The sequence below is a fragment of the Tetranychus urticae genome, chromosome 2 (assembly GCF_039701765.1).
Source record: "Tetranychus urticae isolate SD_2017Ah chromosome 2, NJAU_TeUrti_SD_1.0, whole genome shotgun sequence".
NCBI classification, from domain to species: Eukaryota; Metazoa; Arthropoda; class Arachnida; order Trombidiformes; family Tetranychidae; genus Tetranychus; species Tetranychus urticae.
Genome location: NC_142959.1, coordinates 5552563 through 5569229, shown reverse-complemented (window position 1 = coordinate 5569229; position 16667 = coordinate 5552563). Strand labels below are relative to the sequence as shown.

The 16667-nt window shown below is 34.8% G+C and overlaps 1 protein-coding gene across 1 annotated transcript in view; it reads right to left on the bottom strand.

Annotated features, from left to right (window-relative positions):
* Window positions 1–1262: 1262 nt before the first annotated feature.
* LOC107366398 (uncharacterized) overlaps window positions 1263–16667 on the bottom strand; it is a 40559-nt gene continuing 25154 nt past the window's right edge. The window contains exons 6-9 of the mRNA XM_025161737.2: window positions 10609–10813; window positions 9742–9868; window positions 8284–9628; window positions 1263–4888 (exon numbers count right to left, since the gene is read on the bottom strand). Of these exons, the coding sequence (XP_025017505.2) occupies window positions 1689–4888; window positions 8284–9628; window positions 9742–9868; window positions 10609–10813 (4877 nt within the window). The 3' untranslated portion in view covers window positions 1263–1688. The remainder of the gene's footprint in view (window positions 4889–8283; window positions 9629–9741; window positions 9869–10608; window positions 10814–16667) is intronic.

Sequence of the window (16667 nt, the reverse complement as noted above, 5' to 3'; positions counted from 1 at the left end):
TCATTGTTGGAATCATTTTTCATTTGGAAAATTCAATGTTGACTTTTAATTCATGATTATTGAGCTTGAATTTTGCAAAAGAAACATTTTCCTTCTCAAATGGAAATCAATTTTTTATACAATTATTATCATGTTTCTGTTCATGTTTCCATCAACTATTAGTAATAAAGTTATAAACACAAATAAAGAGCAGTTTAATCAATCATTCAACCAACTTTGATCAAGTGAAACATGAAATTAAATTAACTCATTTGCGTTTTTTTTACTCCAAGATCGTGATTTGAATAATTTTGTTAAACAGACAAAATTGTTACATAAAACAAGAAACAAAAAAAAGCAAAGCAAACTGATTGAGCAAAGAAGAAACAAAAATGAATGAAAATAGAAGGAAAAAAACACTTTTTACAGTTAAATGAAAGTTGATGAAACTCGATCAAGCGCACTAAATTAATCCATGAGAATTGTTTTACCCTGAAATGTTGATGTAAAAACTTGGTAAAAGAAACAAAAAGAAAAAGAAAAATATTGTTTCAAATCTTGAGGTGAGACTCGAACTGTGTTTACCTAGACCGTGTTTGTGTGTGTTTCAAGGTGCCAACAACAATCACATTAAACTGTGGGCCAATTGAAGAAGAAAGTATTTCTTTCAATAAAAGACGAAAAAAACGAAGAGAAATGCACACAAAAAAAGAAACGAGAAAAAATCTTTTAAGTAACTTTCTTCTTTGTCTTCCTTCATCCCATCCTTTTACTGTTATTTGTTTCTCTTGTTTCTCATCATTTTCATCATTTTTTTCATTTCTCTTTACTCTTTATTCAACCTCATTTGTAGACCTTTTCAATATCAAGATGAAAAGGAGAACAAAGTTGCCCTCATGAGATTGACTCCCAAGCGTTTAGTTATGCACAGTTATTTGTGTTGATGCTTTTACTCTTCATTTTCATCTGCATCATTCGTCTCTTACCTTTTACGTCACATTTGTCATCTTTTTTCATCATCACATTTCATCCAATGTTGAGGGCTGCAAAATGATTAACAAGGTAAAACAGTGCGCAAATTATTCACCTTTTGTAATTCATCATTTACCATTTCATGATTTGCTTTTGTATAATGGAATAAAGTTTTTGAATAAAATATTTATTTTCCGAAATTTCGATCAACTTCAAAACTGATTCGAATTTTTTGCAAAGTTTGACTTTTCCACCGATTCCGTTTTTAATAAATCCTCGTCTTATTTCAATAAATGATGGACATTTCAAAATTAAGTTGCGATAATTTTTTTTTGCTTTTTATTGAAATACTTTATCGAGTTGTGTACAGAACTTTTTTTTCGTTATTCAGTTAAATGACAATGAATTAGCATCGTATTTAAACATTCATTTTTTTAACAGGAAAAAATAACATCTTTGCTCAGTTGAGACAATCTTATTTGATAACAATTTTAATGATTAACTTTGAATTTTTGTTATTAAAGTGTCAGCATTGAAAGTTGACGAGTTTGTCGTTTTGCGTTATAATTATGTTCATTTCAGAAGAATGAAGAAAACTAGAGTAAAAATTTACATTCTATTATTCAAAATACTCGATTATTATCATCCTTTTATCGGCTTTAATTGTTATTTTCGCTCCTTTTTTCCACTTCGAGTTTTGTCCTTTTTATTCATAGTACTAGTGATCCTTTGAATGTTCATTTACGACTTGAAATTTCTTGCCAATCCAAAAGACCTCCACCTGATTGATTGAAATTTTGATGCTGTGGTGTTGAAGTTGACTGGCGACGGGCTCTACGGGCTGCTCTTCCACCGGTCCTAACTCGTGCTCCAGGAGCGGGATAAAAGTCGTTGACATTTGTTTCCATGATTGTTGATGAGGTGACATTTGACCTTCGCAAATTGGTATTCATCAAGTCTGTATACTTGGTCTTGCTTGTTGACAATGATTTGGATGTTGTTGGTGTTGCACCCACCGAGACGACCGGTGAACTGCCCGTCTTGGCGGATGAGTAAAATAGATCGTCAATGTGTGCAATAAACTGGTCAACTTTTTCGGGTAGCAGCTTCATCTGTTCGTGAATGGACAAGGTTTGGTTGGAAGGTTCATAGGAACCTGGATGAACTGAACCATGTCCGTCAATGCCCAGAATCTCTTTAAACTTGTTCAATACAAAGTTGACCATTTCAAATTCATTGTTTTGCTTGGCAATGTCATGTTTAACCGTTTCAAAAGCCGATATAATTAGAGTCAAGAAAATGTTGACCAAAACAATTTGAGCAATGAGTACAAAGATGAAGAATGAAAGTGGACCCAGGGTTGGTGCTGCAGTGACCATTGCCTCAAAGTCAAACTTGCCAGTTACCATACCGAATGAAGTTTCAGCGGCATTGACCAACGAACTAAAGTCGGGTAATGAAGTGCCAAAAAGAAGGTAAAACAATTGAACAAAGGCAAAGAAGACGATTAGGAAAACGATGCAAAAAGATTTCAAGTCTTTTGAACATTGGTGAAGAGTCGAGTAGAGCAGGCCCATTCGCTTATTGAAACGCAGTAAACGGATAAACTTTAATATACCAATAAATATGACGAAAGCCATGATGTAGCCAAAGAGCTCATCGATAAAGGTTACATATTGAAGTTTAATGTAACCATTGCCGTGAGTTCGATCAAAAATTTTGAGTATTGTATGAGTTAATATTGAACGATAAATGTAAAGTCCAATGGCCACATAGGAGCATACAATGATGAACAGTTCAGCCCAGTTCCAATACGAGGTGAAATAGTAAAATCCTTCAGAGCGAAGTTTTTTAATCTCACGAACGGTAAAGTAAATTATGAAACAAACGTAGGAAAGTTCACAGAGTATAACAAATAGACCGAAGCCCTGATGATAACGGATGAGACGGACAACGTCTATCCGATAGTTGGGCACGATTCCACCGCCAGGCTGAAATTCAGCTACAATAGTGACTACGGTAAACAGGTTGACTTGAGGATTGTAGGCTGAAAACTCGGCGAACACGGATCGGGTTCGACTGTCAATCCAACTGTTGTTTTTGAGAATAGCCAAGTTGGACAAAAGACTGGCTCGAGAACCTTTCAAGGGAATGGTATAACCACCGCCCGAGTAGACATCAAGAAGACCCCAAAAGGGTAGTCCATCGAGTTCGGATGGTTTACGATACTGCCAAGGAGTCTTCTTGGACTTGGACGGGTTGACTAGGACAATGTCTTCACCTGGTAATTTGGTTGTTATGCCTTCTTCAAGTGGTCCAGCATCGTCCATGTCCATCTCTTCATAATCGGGTGATGGTGACTGTGCCAGTGACGAGTTTACTGGTGAAGTTAGTGCACCTTTCTTGTGAATTGGAGTGTGCAATGAGGTAAAGTTGAAAGGTGTCCAACCTTTACCATATGAACGACGATCTTCAAATATTATGTTTCCAAAACTTCGACATTTGGCTCGTGATTTCAACAGCTTTTCCATTGTACCCGGCATTGAACAGGTTGACTCGCGTACTCTAGTTGATCGTAACACACCGTAACCCATGACACGGTTAACACGATCATTGAGGAAACCACGCATTCCATAGGGTTGATAGTCATTGTACCACGGACCTACAAGCAGCTCTGGAATCAAAGTCTTTTCAATCCATTCCCATAGACCCTCTGTAGTTGATACCGAGGTGAATGCACTTCCCGTGTTGGCTCCTTTGATGAAGGTTGCCTTGACTGCGTCTTTAGTCAGGAAGGCATTGGGATCACGGTTACCATATGAGAGTACAATAAGAAGCCAAAGGAAAACAAGATACGAGAAAATGTCTTTTAAAATGATGCCCATTTGAATCTCTTTGAGTCGCTCCAACTTTGCCCGTTCAAGTGCTGTCAAGTTGGGTGGTCGATAGTACTTGGCTCGACGTCCTCCTCGTCGACGAGTATGGGGAGACATTGAAGCCAAGTCGTGCAGCCACTCTTCATCAGGCCTCAATTCAAGGTCAATGTCTTCCTCATCTTGCTCCGATTCATCAACATCAGCATCAGGTGCTTTGAATATGGTCGACAATATAATGGCCGTGAGAAACACTTTTATCGGTTGAGTGATGAGGATTGAAGCGAAAAATGAAATTACAAGTGAAGTTAACCATTGACGAGTCTTTTTGTCCCCAAACTGGACTCCATAAGCCCACAAGAAAAAGACTGAGACGACCATGCATATGACACACAAGGCCCAGCCAATGTAACGACACCACCAAGGAAACAAAAATTGCTTCTTTGGCTTCTTCATGGTTCGCTTGCTCTTGCCCACTCCACTAGTCTTACTTGTCATACCAAATGCTGGATCATGTTGCACTGTACTTATGGTTCCACCCAAGACGGGTGAATCTGTGATGGAAGGTCGATCAATGGTGGCGATGGGAGAGACTGTAGATGCTGATGCAGAACCAGAGTCGGGGGTTAGCTTCTTGTAAGGTATACCTTGCCTCTTGGCAGTCTCTTCAAGTCGCGATGGTCGTAACCGTCGAAGTCGTGATTTACGGAAAAACAAGACAATCAAAAAGGTGGGCGGAAAAACTATCAAATTGGACATGAAACCTATTCCAATTTGCTCAGGACTCAATGTAAACGGTCCAAACTCTAGAGCCGAAGCTCGAGGCTTTGGTGGCGCCTTTTCATACCACATGGCATTGACTAGCATAGACAAGTACAACATGGCCATGCAACAAGAAACTCGTTGAACTCGAGTAAACCTGGATCGAGTTGGCCTGAGAAACACTGAGAACCACAAATGTCCATCCTTGAGACCTTTTGATGTTTTATTGTGAAACAAGTGGCTAAACTCGGTTGCCTCACCAAGACCAGCAACTGGAATAAGACGATCTATAACGCCATCACCTGAAATGGAAACCAACAAAACAAAGTAAATATTAATACAAAGAACGAAACTTTCTTTTCGGTTTAATCATTGTTCAATTGCAGTCTATTTGAGTTTTTGAGCACTTTTTGCACAGACAAAATTACATTCTTAAAATTATTGATTTTTATAAATTACAAGTTATCAGTAACTTGATCATCATGAAACAAAGAATCGTGTAATTGAAGGTTTCAGCCAAATGATGAAAATATAGCTTAAAGTTTAAAGTCAACTTTTTTCTCCCTTTGATTATCATTTCAATTTTGGTTCCCTGTTTTTGTCACAATCAGCTCTAGTTTCTTGATTGAATTTTGGCCTCTCAATTGTTGCCCTTTTCACAAACTGAAGCTCCTCCAAAAGAATCAAATATAATCATGAAAAAAAAGAAGAAAAGAAAAGGCAAGAAACGAAGAAAAAGAAAAGACCAAGTAAAGGCTAATCGAGTACAAGTTCAATTGACCAAGCTTAAATGACAGGTTAGTAAAGGGTGACCCAAAAGTAGGGACACAAGAAAAATTGAAAAACTATCAACTGAGAAATTCTGGAAACATAAAAGAATCGAGAAATATCTTCGATTTAATGCTAAAATTTTCGCAAGTTCGAAACCCAAGGTTCGTTTGCCCTTCAGCACTTTTTGAAGACAACAACTGATCTTGAAAAAATACATTCAACTGAAGAAATCATTGAAGTTCTATCAATGAACAGCAAGAAAATTATCTGAAAGTCTAGCATGTTTTGGCTGTACTTTTGGTTCAACCTTTATTTTTTAGGTTGACTTTGTTATTTTGACTTTTCTTCTTTTCCTGAACTTTTCGAGATAACTTTGCTTTTTTTCTCTCTTTCTTTATCAAAGTTAACATGAAAAAAACATACAAACTGATGAAAGGAAGAAACTTAGAGTTGCAAAAGTTTATTCGAGTTTGCAGGTAAAAAGGAAAAGGCTCTTTATGAATGTTCATAATCATCGTTAAAACTGTCAAACCTCGAGTCTAAATGAAGCCAAATGGATGAAGAAGAGTCGGTCAAGAAAAGCAATCATTTGATGGTCTCAATGGTTTTGCACTTTTCCTGCCAGTCAATGGATAGTAAAGGTGAAAAAGTTTCTCTTTCATTTGATTTCTTTTCCATCAACAAAATCATCAAAAGAATCATCATCATCATCATCATCATCAAAATCATCAACAACACACCATCAGCATCACACAAAGAATCGAACTGTTCATTTTTTTCTTCTCGTCCAACTCATTCAACATTACCTCTTGCCTGTCCAACAAAAGGTCTGCATTGGAAGCAAAAATACTCATTGATGAGAGAAAAAAAATTTCTTTTTTTTCAAGTAAACATCAATCTTAGCAGCAAAATTCCCATGATAGAAGAGACTTGACGAATGGAGGAGAAGAAAAAAAAGTGGAAAAATGAGAGAGAAGATGAAATGAGTGAGTCGAAGACAGTAAGCTTCATTTATTGAAGCAAAATGGTTTTTGATGTGAGTACATGAAGAGGAAAGTGTAGAAGCAGTGCAAAAAGTATTGGACTGGGAATGCAAAGACTGGGAGTGAAAATTTTGCTGCTCTGGGTGTGAGGTGAGAGTAAATTGAACAATGATGAAAAAATGATGATAATGATAATGATGTTGAAAGAGAAGAAGGAGAAGAAAAAAAGTGAAAATGCTGAGAGTGAAATGTATTGAGATAATCGGTTGTTATCAATAGTTGAAAGTGAACACAAAAAATGAAGCTGAAATTGATGAGAGTTAAGATGAACAAATAAAGAGCATTTACAAGTGAAAAAAAAAACTTTTGCCAACTTTTGGCCTCTTTTCATGACAAAAGAGGCAAAATATTATCACATCATTTTCATCATTATCTTCATCTCTTTCAACAATTTCATTGTCATGCAAACTCGAAAGTAAATACAGTTTCATCCTGACCTGTAAGTATTGGTAAACTATTCAAGAATAGATTTCAACAGATAATTGAATAATCTCAAAGTGAATTGGAAAACTTGAAGAGACGAAAAAATCGAGCTTCACTTAAATCTCTTGAATATTTACTGGAGCAAATAACATAAAACGATTCAAACTTGGAAAATGTTTTCAAATTATTAACCTTTAAAACGAACTTTAGACTTTCGATTTTCTAAACTCTTGTTGATTCAGGTTTAACATTCAAAATGCAGTTTGTTTGCTCAACAAATCAATCAGTTGTATCATCATTATCATCCTTAATTGAATAAGCTAATTAGCAAACCTTTAAATAATTGACAAGCAAAGTCTGCTGTTGTTACCTTAACCAGCAACTAATTGAATCAATTGTGCATCTTCAAATTTTTGGTTACTTCAATTGAACCAGAAGGAAGAAGAAAACTGTTCAATTTTGTCAACTTTTTTTTCATGTTATTCTTGTTCCCTCAGATAGGAAAAGGTCACAGGAGAAAAGAAGATGGCGGTAAAAAGAGAAACTTTTTTTTCTGTGGTTAATAAAAGAATCGAGTTGAATCGAGAAAAAAAAAAGATGAAAGAAGAAGAAAAATTGCATCTTTAGTTGGTCTTTCAAGGTACAGCTAAAAGTTGGTAAAAGAAGGAAAGTAAATTGAAATTTCCAGAGTGTCGAGAGTTCAATTTGTTAATCTATTTTCACTTTTTCTCTTCATGTTCATATCATGTTCAATATTGAATCTTTTCTTCTCTTCTTTTTGCCTCATTTTCCTTCTCGTCTTTAAATGTAACTCGCTTCTCAATTTGCTTCAAGTGTTTTTCATTCACCTGTGTCTCTTGTTTTCACTCTTACCCATTAACCCAACCTAGATGTACTTGACGATGGACTGTTCACCTCGAAAATTTGTAAACTTTAAATTACATTTGCTTTTTCCTTTTTTTCGTACTTTACCTTTCCTTCAACTTTCAAATGTTCAGTATTTTTTGTTTAACCATTCACTTCACGTTACATTTTTAGACCAATTTTTTGGCTTCTTTTCTTTACCTTATTGGATTGATGTTAAGGCAGGTAATGCTTTTCATCATAACCATTATCAAACTCATCATGATTATCATGATGATCATGGTGATGGAAACGATGAAAATAATAATGAGAGTGTTGATTAAGAAATAATTTGAGACAGTAAAATGGTGAATAAGTTAACCCAAGTTAACCTCAACTTAATGACAGGCAATGACAAGAAGCCTTTTCCCAACTTTGCAACAACTTTGCTATTGACAAGTTGAGCAACTCATGAACACTCTAAGATGAAATGGATATAAAGTGTCACAAATAATCTCGATTAAATTGGTGCTCAGTCTCATGGAAGATGGAAATTTTTCAATTTCCAACTTGATTAACTGAATCAATTTAACTGACATTTGAGTGACTCTGTTTACCTTTTTCAACGGCAAGCCATTTGTTGCAAATGAATTCAAACTTTTCTCCCGTTTGAACATCGCGAATAACAATGAAATTCAAAAACCAAGAGCGCTTCCTGCCTGATCCCGAGTTGTCGTGCCAAATGCGCAAATAGGTTAATCGACCAAGTTTCCTTGGAACTGCCATGACAAATATATCTTGAGCACCACGACGGAATATTTTCCTCTCTGGATCGCTAAAGGATCGCACATCAGTTTCATCGTCATCACCCGATAGGATAAATGATACCTTGGAGTCAGTCTCAGAGGCTTCCTTGTCTCCCGTGTAAACTGTAATCTCGTATAGATACTTGTCTTTTGGATCATTGTCGGGTAATGGAGTGGCTCCGAGTTTACGAAGATCGGCTCTGTCGGCAGCTCGTGCCCAGACTACCAATGAAATGTACACAACAAGTGTAAGTATGACAGTCAAGTAGATGGTTATATTGTCCACAAAGCCTGCATTGGCAAACACGTAGGAAAAGTCAATGGTATTGGGCATGATGAAGAAGCCTGAACCGAAAGAGGTCAAGTGGTTGCACTTGCAGTGGGTCATGTGTGCATTAGCCGTGGCCACAAAACAGCCCTTTCCAGACCAAATTTTATCTGAATAGTTGTAGAAGTAACAACCCGAAGTGTAGATTCGAAGTGTATAGTTGGTATCGAAGTTTCGCATCATCCAATCGGCTGTAGTTACATTTTCGGTTGTTGATGAAATGTTCATGGTCAAATTGGTGTGTATCATCATGTCATCGAGTAGATAGGAATAAGATGAATCACGAATGGCCGATTCGTTGGCACACGCTATGCCCAGGTAAAAGAAGCCCGTTCTGTTGGCTATGATGGAGTTGCCCAGGAAAATGTCATGCGTTGAACCCTTTTGATTGCCCACTACACCGAGTGGAATAGAGACTTCATGAAGAGACAGAAAAGGTTTCGATTTATAGTGAAGGAAAAGAATTAGTCGAGATGAAGGGTTGGTCGGTGTTATCTCAATGTTGAGTGCTGAATAGGCTTTGGTCACTAAAAACTGATGGTATTGCATCGATTCACCTGGCCTTGGTTTGGGCACAATAAAGTCACCCTCTGGTAAGCTTGATGAATGTGCACCAGTGACTAGGGAACCCTCAACCTCATTTGATTCAACCAATGAATCACTGGACAGGGAGCGAGGAATGATTATTGAAAAGTAATCGGTTGCATTTGAAACATCAAGTATCCTTAAATCTTCATCTAAAACAATCAACTGAAGTGTTTGAGTATCTTCTGAAAGTAGGTCAACACTGTTACCAAAAGATTCCAAGATTGAAGGCCATGAAACTGCCTGAATAAACAGAAGTGAAAAAAAGAAAAAAAACATTGAATTTTCAAAATTAAAAATGAATCGAGAAAACAAAAAAAGAGAAAATAACCAAAAAAATTAAATCTCAAACCCACCATGATTCCCATCGTCTCATTGCCATGACAAGCTTCTTTCGTCGTTAAAATTGAACAAACTTCAGGGAAAATATAAGTAGCGTCGCCATGCTGAATAGACTTATTGGAAAGTCCGCCACCATTGAACCTGAAATGATACAAACAAACCTAAGCAATGCTTGCCAAACAAAAGTGTCAACCGCTTTGAAACATTCAACATCAAATCAACTCTTAAATATTCAAAAACTAATCAATTTTAAATTTAATCTGTTTAGATAATTCAATATCAACCTGAACTTTTAGCCAACCAATTCCATCAAACTCTAAACCTATTCACAGATAACTTCAAACTTCAAGAGTAGCTTTAACTTTCAACCTTTCAATATCTTGTTACACTAACAATGATAATCCGATCATGTAAAGCAGTTGAAAGTCGAGTCTAAAAAACTGTCAATCAAAAGTTGATTAGGATAAAATCGACTGAGATCACAGTAAACCAGTTGTTATCTTTATCAATTTCTTGTTACAATAATGCAAAACAACTCTTGTTTCAACTTTACTCAATCTTTCGATTTTTGTCTTATCTTTTCGTTTATCGCAATTTGTCATTGATGTTGCTGCATCAGTATAATATTGTTGATTACATGATGAATGGAGGCAAAGTAATTGTAACCAGTAACCGAAGGAAATGCAGAAGCGAACAGGAAAAAAAGCTGAAAAGTTGTGCCTTTTGTAAAAGTGAACAATATGTTTACTTTGGTTGAAGCCTGTTTGTTATACTAATAATTCAATGCACTCTGTGTCATTAAGATGACCCATTATTTGATTCTGATTTTCTGGGTGATTCTGAATGATGATGATAATGATGACCATGATGATGATACTTACATTTCAATGGTAAGTGATAAGCCTGAAGGAGCTGCAAATGTAAGTGGCTTTTCACCAACAACGATGTTCCTTAAAATAGCCAGAACCAGATCAATAGTAAGTCCAACCATTTGTTTAATCTGTTCCTCACCGAGTTTCCTTTCACTGAGAATCACAGCCCGAGCCAATGATTCTTCAACTGATGATTTACCATCAAATACGTAATCTAATTTTAGCAATAAAAGAAAGAGAGAGAGAGAAAAGTAGAAAGATGAGATTACATGGAGAAAGAGTACAAAAAAAGGAAAAGATAAATAACAGTTAACGGCTTTCAAGTTGTTTGATTTTTTGCCTCTTTTTATGTTCTAATAACAAGTTTGCACACTTTTGTAAAGAGTCTGGCTTAACGTTTGGTCGTTGCAAGTCTGCCTCAATATGGCAATGTTCAAAGTCGATGGAACAATTGAACAAGAAAACAAAAAGCTGTTAACCTTAATGATTATTCATCAATTTATATTGACGTTTCTCCTCTTTACTATCATCAACATCTTCTTTGACCAATTTTCATTTTCATCACTTCTCATCGTTTTTTAAGGTCCGATTCAAGGTTGACAAAAAAGCATGTAATAGCTTGTATCTAGTGTATCTAATAATAATGATCATCATCATCTTAAAAGGTTCGTAAGTTCCTTTCAGCTTTTCTTGTATCCATTTCATTTGGCTTTGAATCTTTAACTTGTATTACTTTTTTTGTTTCTGACTTTTTTGTCCTCTTCTTCTTCCTCGTCAAACCATCAACTAAAACCATGTTATCTTTGCAGTTGCCTTCACTTTTCGCATTTTATACAGTAATTTCAACGTCAACTGACAATCCAAAATTATTATTATAATGATAATAAACTAAATGTTGTCGGAAAAGCTTGTAATGCTTAAACAATTTCATCATTTTACACAAACAGAGTACATTGAACAGAAATAAATCCCAGTTTAAGGATAAAGACCGAAACTGCCTAAAAATTAGAATTTCCTCAAAGTCTTGTACTTGATGTAAAATTTTATGCCAATTCCAAAAATTGATTCCATTTTTCGATATGATGTATAGTTTTCGAGTTATCAGGTTAAAAATGTTGAAATGTTGAAAATGGCCTGAACCAGTTTTGAGTGACAAAGTATTTTGAATATTTTGTACATAACTAACTGCCCTCTATCCAAAAAATGTATCGGTAGATTTCTATCATCGGGGCGTCTATGACTTTTTTTGATAACGCTTGATATTTTTTTCGGTTTTTAGACATTTGGCCACTTAGGTCATTTGAGTGACAAAGGATTTCTTATGTATACCATACATTGGATCGTCTTCTCTGCAAAAAATGTATCAGTGTATCTACATCATCGGGAGGTATATACTATTTTCAAGACAACAAAAATTCAAAAAATATTATTCTTCTTGAAAAAGAGCATTTACGCCCCGATGATACTAATATCCTGATACATTTTTGGGTAGAGAATGGTCCAATGTATGATAAATATTCAGAATACTTTGTCACTCAAATCATCTAAGGGGCCAAAAGGCTGAAACCCGAAAAAAATATCAAGCGTTATCAAAAAAGTCATAGACGCCCCGATGATAGAAATATACCGATACATTTTTTGAATAGAGGGCAGTCAATTATGTACAAAATATTCAAAATACTTTGTCACTCAAAACTGGTTCAGGCCATTTTCAACATTTCAACATTTTTAACCTGATAACTCGAAAACTATACATCATGTCGAAAAATGGAATCAATTTTTGGAATTGACATAAAATTTTACATCAAGTACAGAACTTTGAGGAAATTCTATTTTTAGGCACTTTTCCCTATTCTTTTGGTCTTCGTCCTTTAGTGGTATTTAATTTAGACGATAATGGCATTTACAATTTCACATCAAATGCTTCACATATTCAATCGAAAGAGTCAAAGATTTGACCTTTTTAAATCTGAACTTTCCTGTTTGAGTGATATTATCAAGCTGAAAGACTAATTCGATTCATGTTTCTTAAATAGTCATTCGTATAACTACTGTTATCGAGTTATTTTCATACTTCGGATACGCGCAGAGTACGTGTTGTCCAGTCGATTAATACAAACTTATCGATAAATGCTGAGATAATCGAGCCTGAAAAAATTCGAACAACCGGATCTTTCCTTTGAATATGTCTCTCTCCATTTTTCACTGATGGTTGACCACAAAAGTGATTTTAAAATCCTGATTGTTCGTTCAAAAGCACATGCAAAATTTGGATTGTTTGACGTGAAAGTTCATCATGAAACTCATAGACGAAATTCAGATCTTCAATCTAACTGCATCGCTAATTCGAAAAATCTTAGTTTTGACCATTCAAGGACCCAGTCGTTAGTAACTTACAAAGAAAAGGCAACTCTTCTCAGGACTTTTGGAAACACTTCCATGTTGGCTTATCGCTCATGAAGAAGCAATTTATCATGTTCGGCTATGTTAATCCGACTCTCTTTCGCGAAACACCAGTCAACTTTATATTAAGTTTCAGACTATTTTTATAGATTTTTATTCATCGCTTAGGACTGACACTTATTCAACTACTGTTCCAGGTCTAGAATGTACAGCGCTGTGAATAATGCATATTTCATTTTTGCTCAAATCTTGTTTTCCAAGTTTAAAAAATCACAGTCAGATGAATGCTCTGTCCAAGGTTGGAAACTATAACTTTGACGTAAGAGTGACTTGCAAAAGATGTAATTTTAATGTAAAACTTGAAATCAAATGTCATCCAGAGTAAATCAGGGAATGAAAATGATGTGAAATTGAATTACATGAGAAAAAATTTACTGAATATTTTTCCATTAAAAGACAACAATTGAATAAAATTTTTTTACACTTTTCTTGTTCTACATTTTTCCTGCTCATCTTAGCTCATCCAACATTTGGTTTAATTTTCCATTTTCATGTTGTTTTATTTCCAAATGCAAGTGAATTGAAATCAATATATGGATTATCATCTTCATCATCATCACTATCGTGATTGTCTTATTCACCATTAAGCTTTTACTGTTGTCTTGTTCCCCCATGAAACTGACACGGAATTTTAATCAGAAAGTTCTTGATATTCAATTGATCAATATCAATCCAATATCCTACTTGATATCACTTGAAAACTCAATTGTCCTTTTGTCTTCTTTTTTCATTCTCAACTTTTCTTCCCTCCCTTCTCGTCCCTGTTCAACTGTTCATCTTCTCACTGAGCATCGATTGTTTTCCTGTTATCGATAACAACAATTTATTAGTTTATCTGTTTATCTGTTTATCTAATCATCTTGAGCATTAACAGAACAGAATGGAAGGAAAAATTTTTCAAATGGAAACAAAATGAGAAATACTTGAGCAAACATTGATGATGATATTGCAATTCAATTTTTTATCGCTTAAAAATTCAAACACAAGTGATGCACACACATGAACAGGCTGACATGATGAGTTGAAACACAATAAATGTAATAATGAAAAGAGAAAAATCAAAATGAAAAAGTAAACAGAAAATTCGATTAAACACGATTCCAAGATTTATTCACAGATCTCTCAATCAGATGAATCACTTTTGATCGTCAAATATTCAACCAATAGCATCAATTTTTACCTTCATTACTAAACAGCGTTTCTTCGCATACTAAACGACTCGACATTACAACCTGTTATACATCAATTCTCAAGCCTTGAAAAGTCATTCTATTGTCAGATGATAATCATGGTATATCTAGAAAAATTATCACTCCCAGTAGACTAATAAAGTCGCATTGTTGAAGGATGAAACGTAGAGAAAGATTTCATCAAATCACTCAATTTACTATTGAAACTTGTTTTACAGTTGATATAATAATTTCCTGTTCATTTTAAAACACTCATTCACACTGATAACATTTTTTGTCTTAAACGTTACATTTTGCTCAACGGAAGTTTTACCTTTAAATTGAATGCAGGAAATGAATGTGACTTTCATTAAATTAGATGAAAATTTAGAGTTAAATGAAAAATTTGCTGAAAAAAGCAACTTTTATTCTCGAAGTTCTTAATTGAGAACTTTTGAGGAACGAAAACTCCCGGAATGAAATTGAATCTTTGATAGCATAATAAAACGCTAAGCGAAAACTCAATACTCCAGTTTTGTGGAATAGCGAATACTCAAGTGAATCCCTTAAGGACCATGTGAACAGTAGTTGAACATTGGTCAGTCAGTCGAAAGCTATAGAACGAAATCAATCGCCAAGATTGCAGATACAGTTATCAAGTTGACTGTCATGTTTCGCGAAAGAGAATTGGGTAATATTGCCGCACCCGAAGTTCGAGGTTGCTTCTTCAAGATCGATATGAAAAGTCGTATAATGAAATAAAAAGTATTCCTATCTTTTCTTTGAATGTATCTCCAGCTATTCTTCATGCTGGATATTCAGCTGTATAATGTTGATATGAAAGTCAGCGAGGGTCGAATGTCACTTAAGATTAATATTAATGGAAGACTAATTGTTCATTTGGAAAGACATGGAAGAATCTGACAGAAATCTTCATCTTTGGTCGATTTATCATCGACATGCAAATACCTTGCTAGCAGAGCGTCTAACTGGTTTTGAAGGTTATGATGATTATGCATGATGATACTTGATGTAGATAACTAAATGTTGGCTTGAATTGGGAGTGAAAACAATTGGATGGATTGAAGCTGAAGGAACCATGATAAGCTCAATAAGGATTGAAAAAGCGAATTAAACTGGTTAATTGGATGATGAAAGGGAAACAGTAAATAGAAAATTTTTCAATCCAATTAACCTGAATTGAATCGATTCAACAACTTTTATTCACTATATCATAATGATAATGATGATGATAATGGTTATTATAAGAAAGTGATGATGAGTAAAATAATGATAATGATGCTCATTGGAAAAAATGGTGATCAGAGGAAAAATGAAAAGATAACTTTTTTTCATTCTCCATCAACAAAATAATAATCATCATTATTTTACTCATCTCATAAGAACGTGCTTAGCTTATTTTTACGTCAATGTTTTGTTGCATTAAACTTTACACCAAAAAAAAGTAATCAACATTTTCTTTATCAGTCTCAACGAAAAATATCGTTCTTGAAACAACTGTAATAATGCAAATTAGGATCAAACTGAAAACGAATATCATGAACAGAATAAGAATTTTACTGCTCAAGGTTTCAAGATTTCTATGAATAGCAAACTCAACCAAGTCAATTAACATTTTTTATTTATAAAACTTTTCCTTTAAAAAATCGATTATAAATCGAATCCATGATTCGATCTTTTTAGTAAACTATCGATCTTTGCCTGTTGATAATAATCGCACCGAAAAAAGCCCAATTTGATGGAGTTATCGACAAAAAATAACAGAATTACTTTGTTTCAAGAAACTCTTAGTGATTCACTAAACAAATCCGTTCTTTGATCGCACTCACTACTCGATACCTTTGTGATTGATATCGATTCTTCCTAACAATACTTGGTCATATAACGGGGAATCGATTATTAATCGATAGATATTCGATTGTGAGGTCGTAAAACGATCGATTGTAAAACTAATCTTTGGATTATATGAATGATGAGCTGGGAAGGAATTAAGATTAAACTGTCAAAAATAGAATATCAAAATTTAGAAGCTTCTTACTCCAAGCGACAAAGTCCAGCGAAAATGTCATCACTACTGGGAGTAAAAAATTTCAATAACAGAGGTTGATTGCGATAACAGACTGGGAGTTGGAGTTATTTTATAAACTCTTTACTTGACTTGACTCAATGGTGAAACTGGCAACAGTTGAGTGAAAGACAAGAGTAAAAATTGATTATCTTGGAGGCAAAAGATTATTATTATTATCATTTTCGTGTGTTTTTCTATTCCTTCCCTGAGCTATTATGTTGGATTAGGCGAGAGCAGAAAGGAAAAGACAAAAAGCATAAAAGTTATATTTTTTGTTTGGTTTGAATGAAGAGAAAAATCTTTTCTTTAGATAATGACACTCTGAATGTACAGGGAGTTTCTCTGAT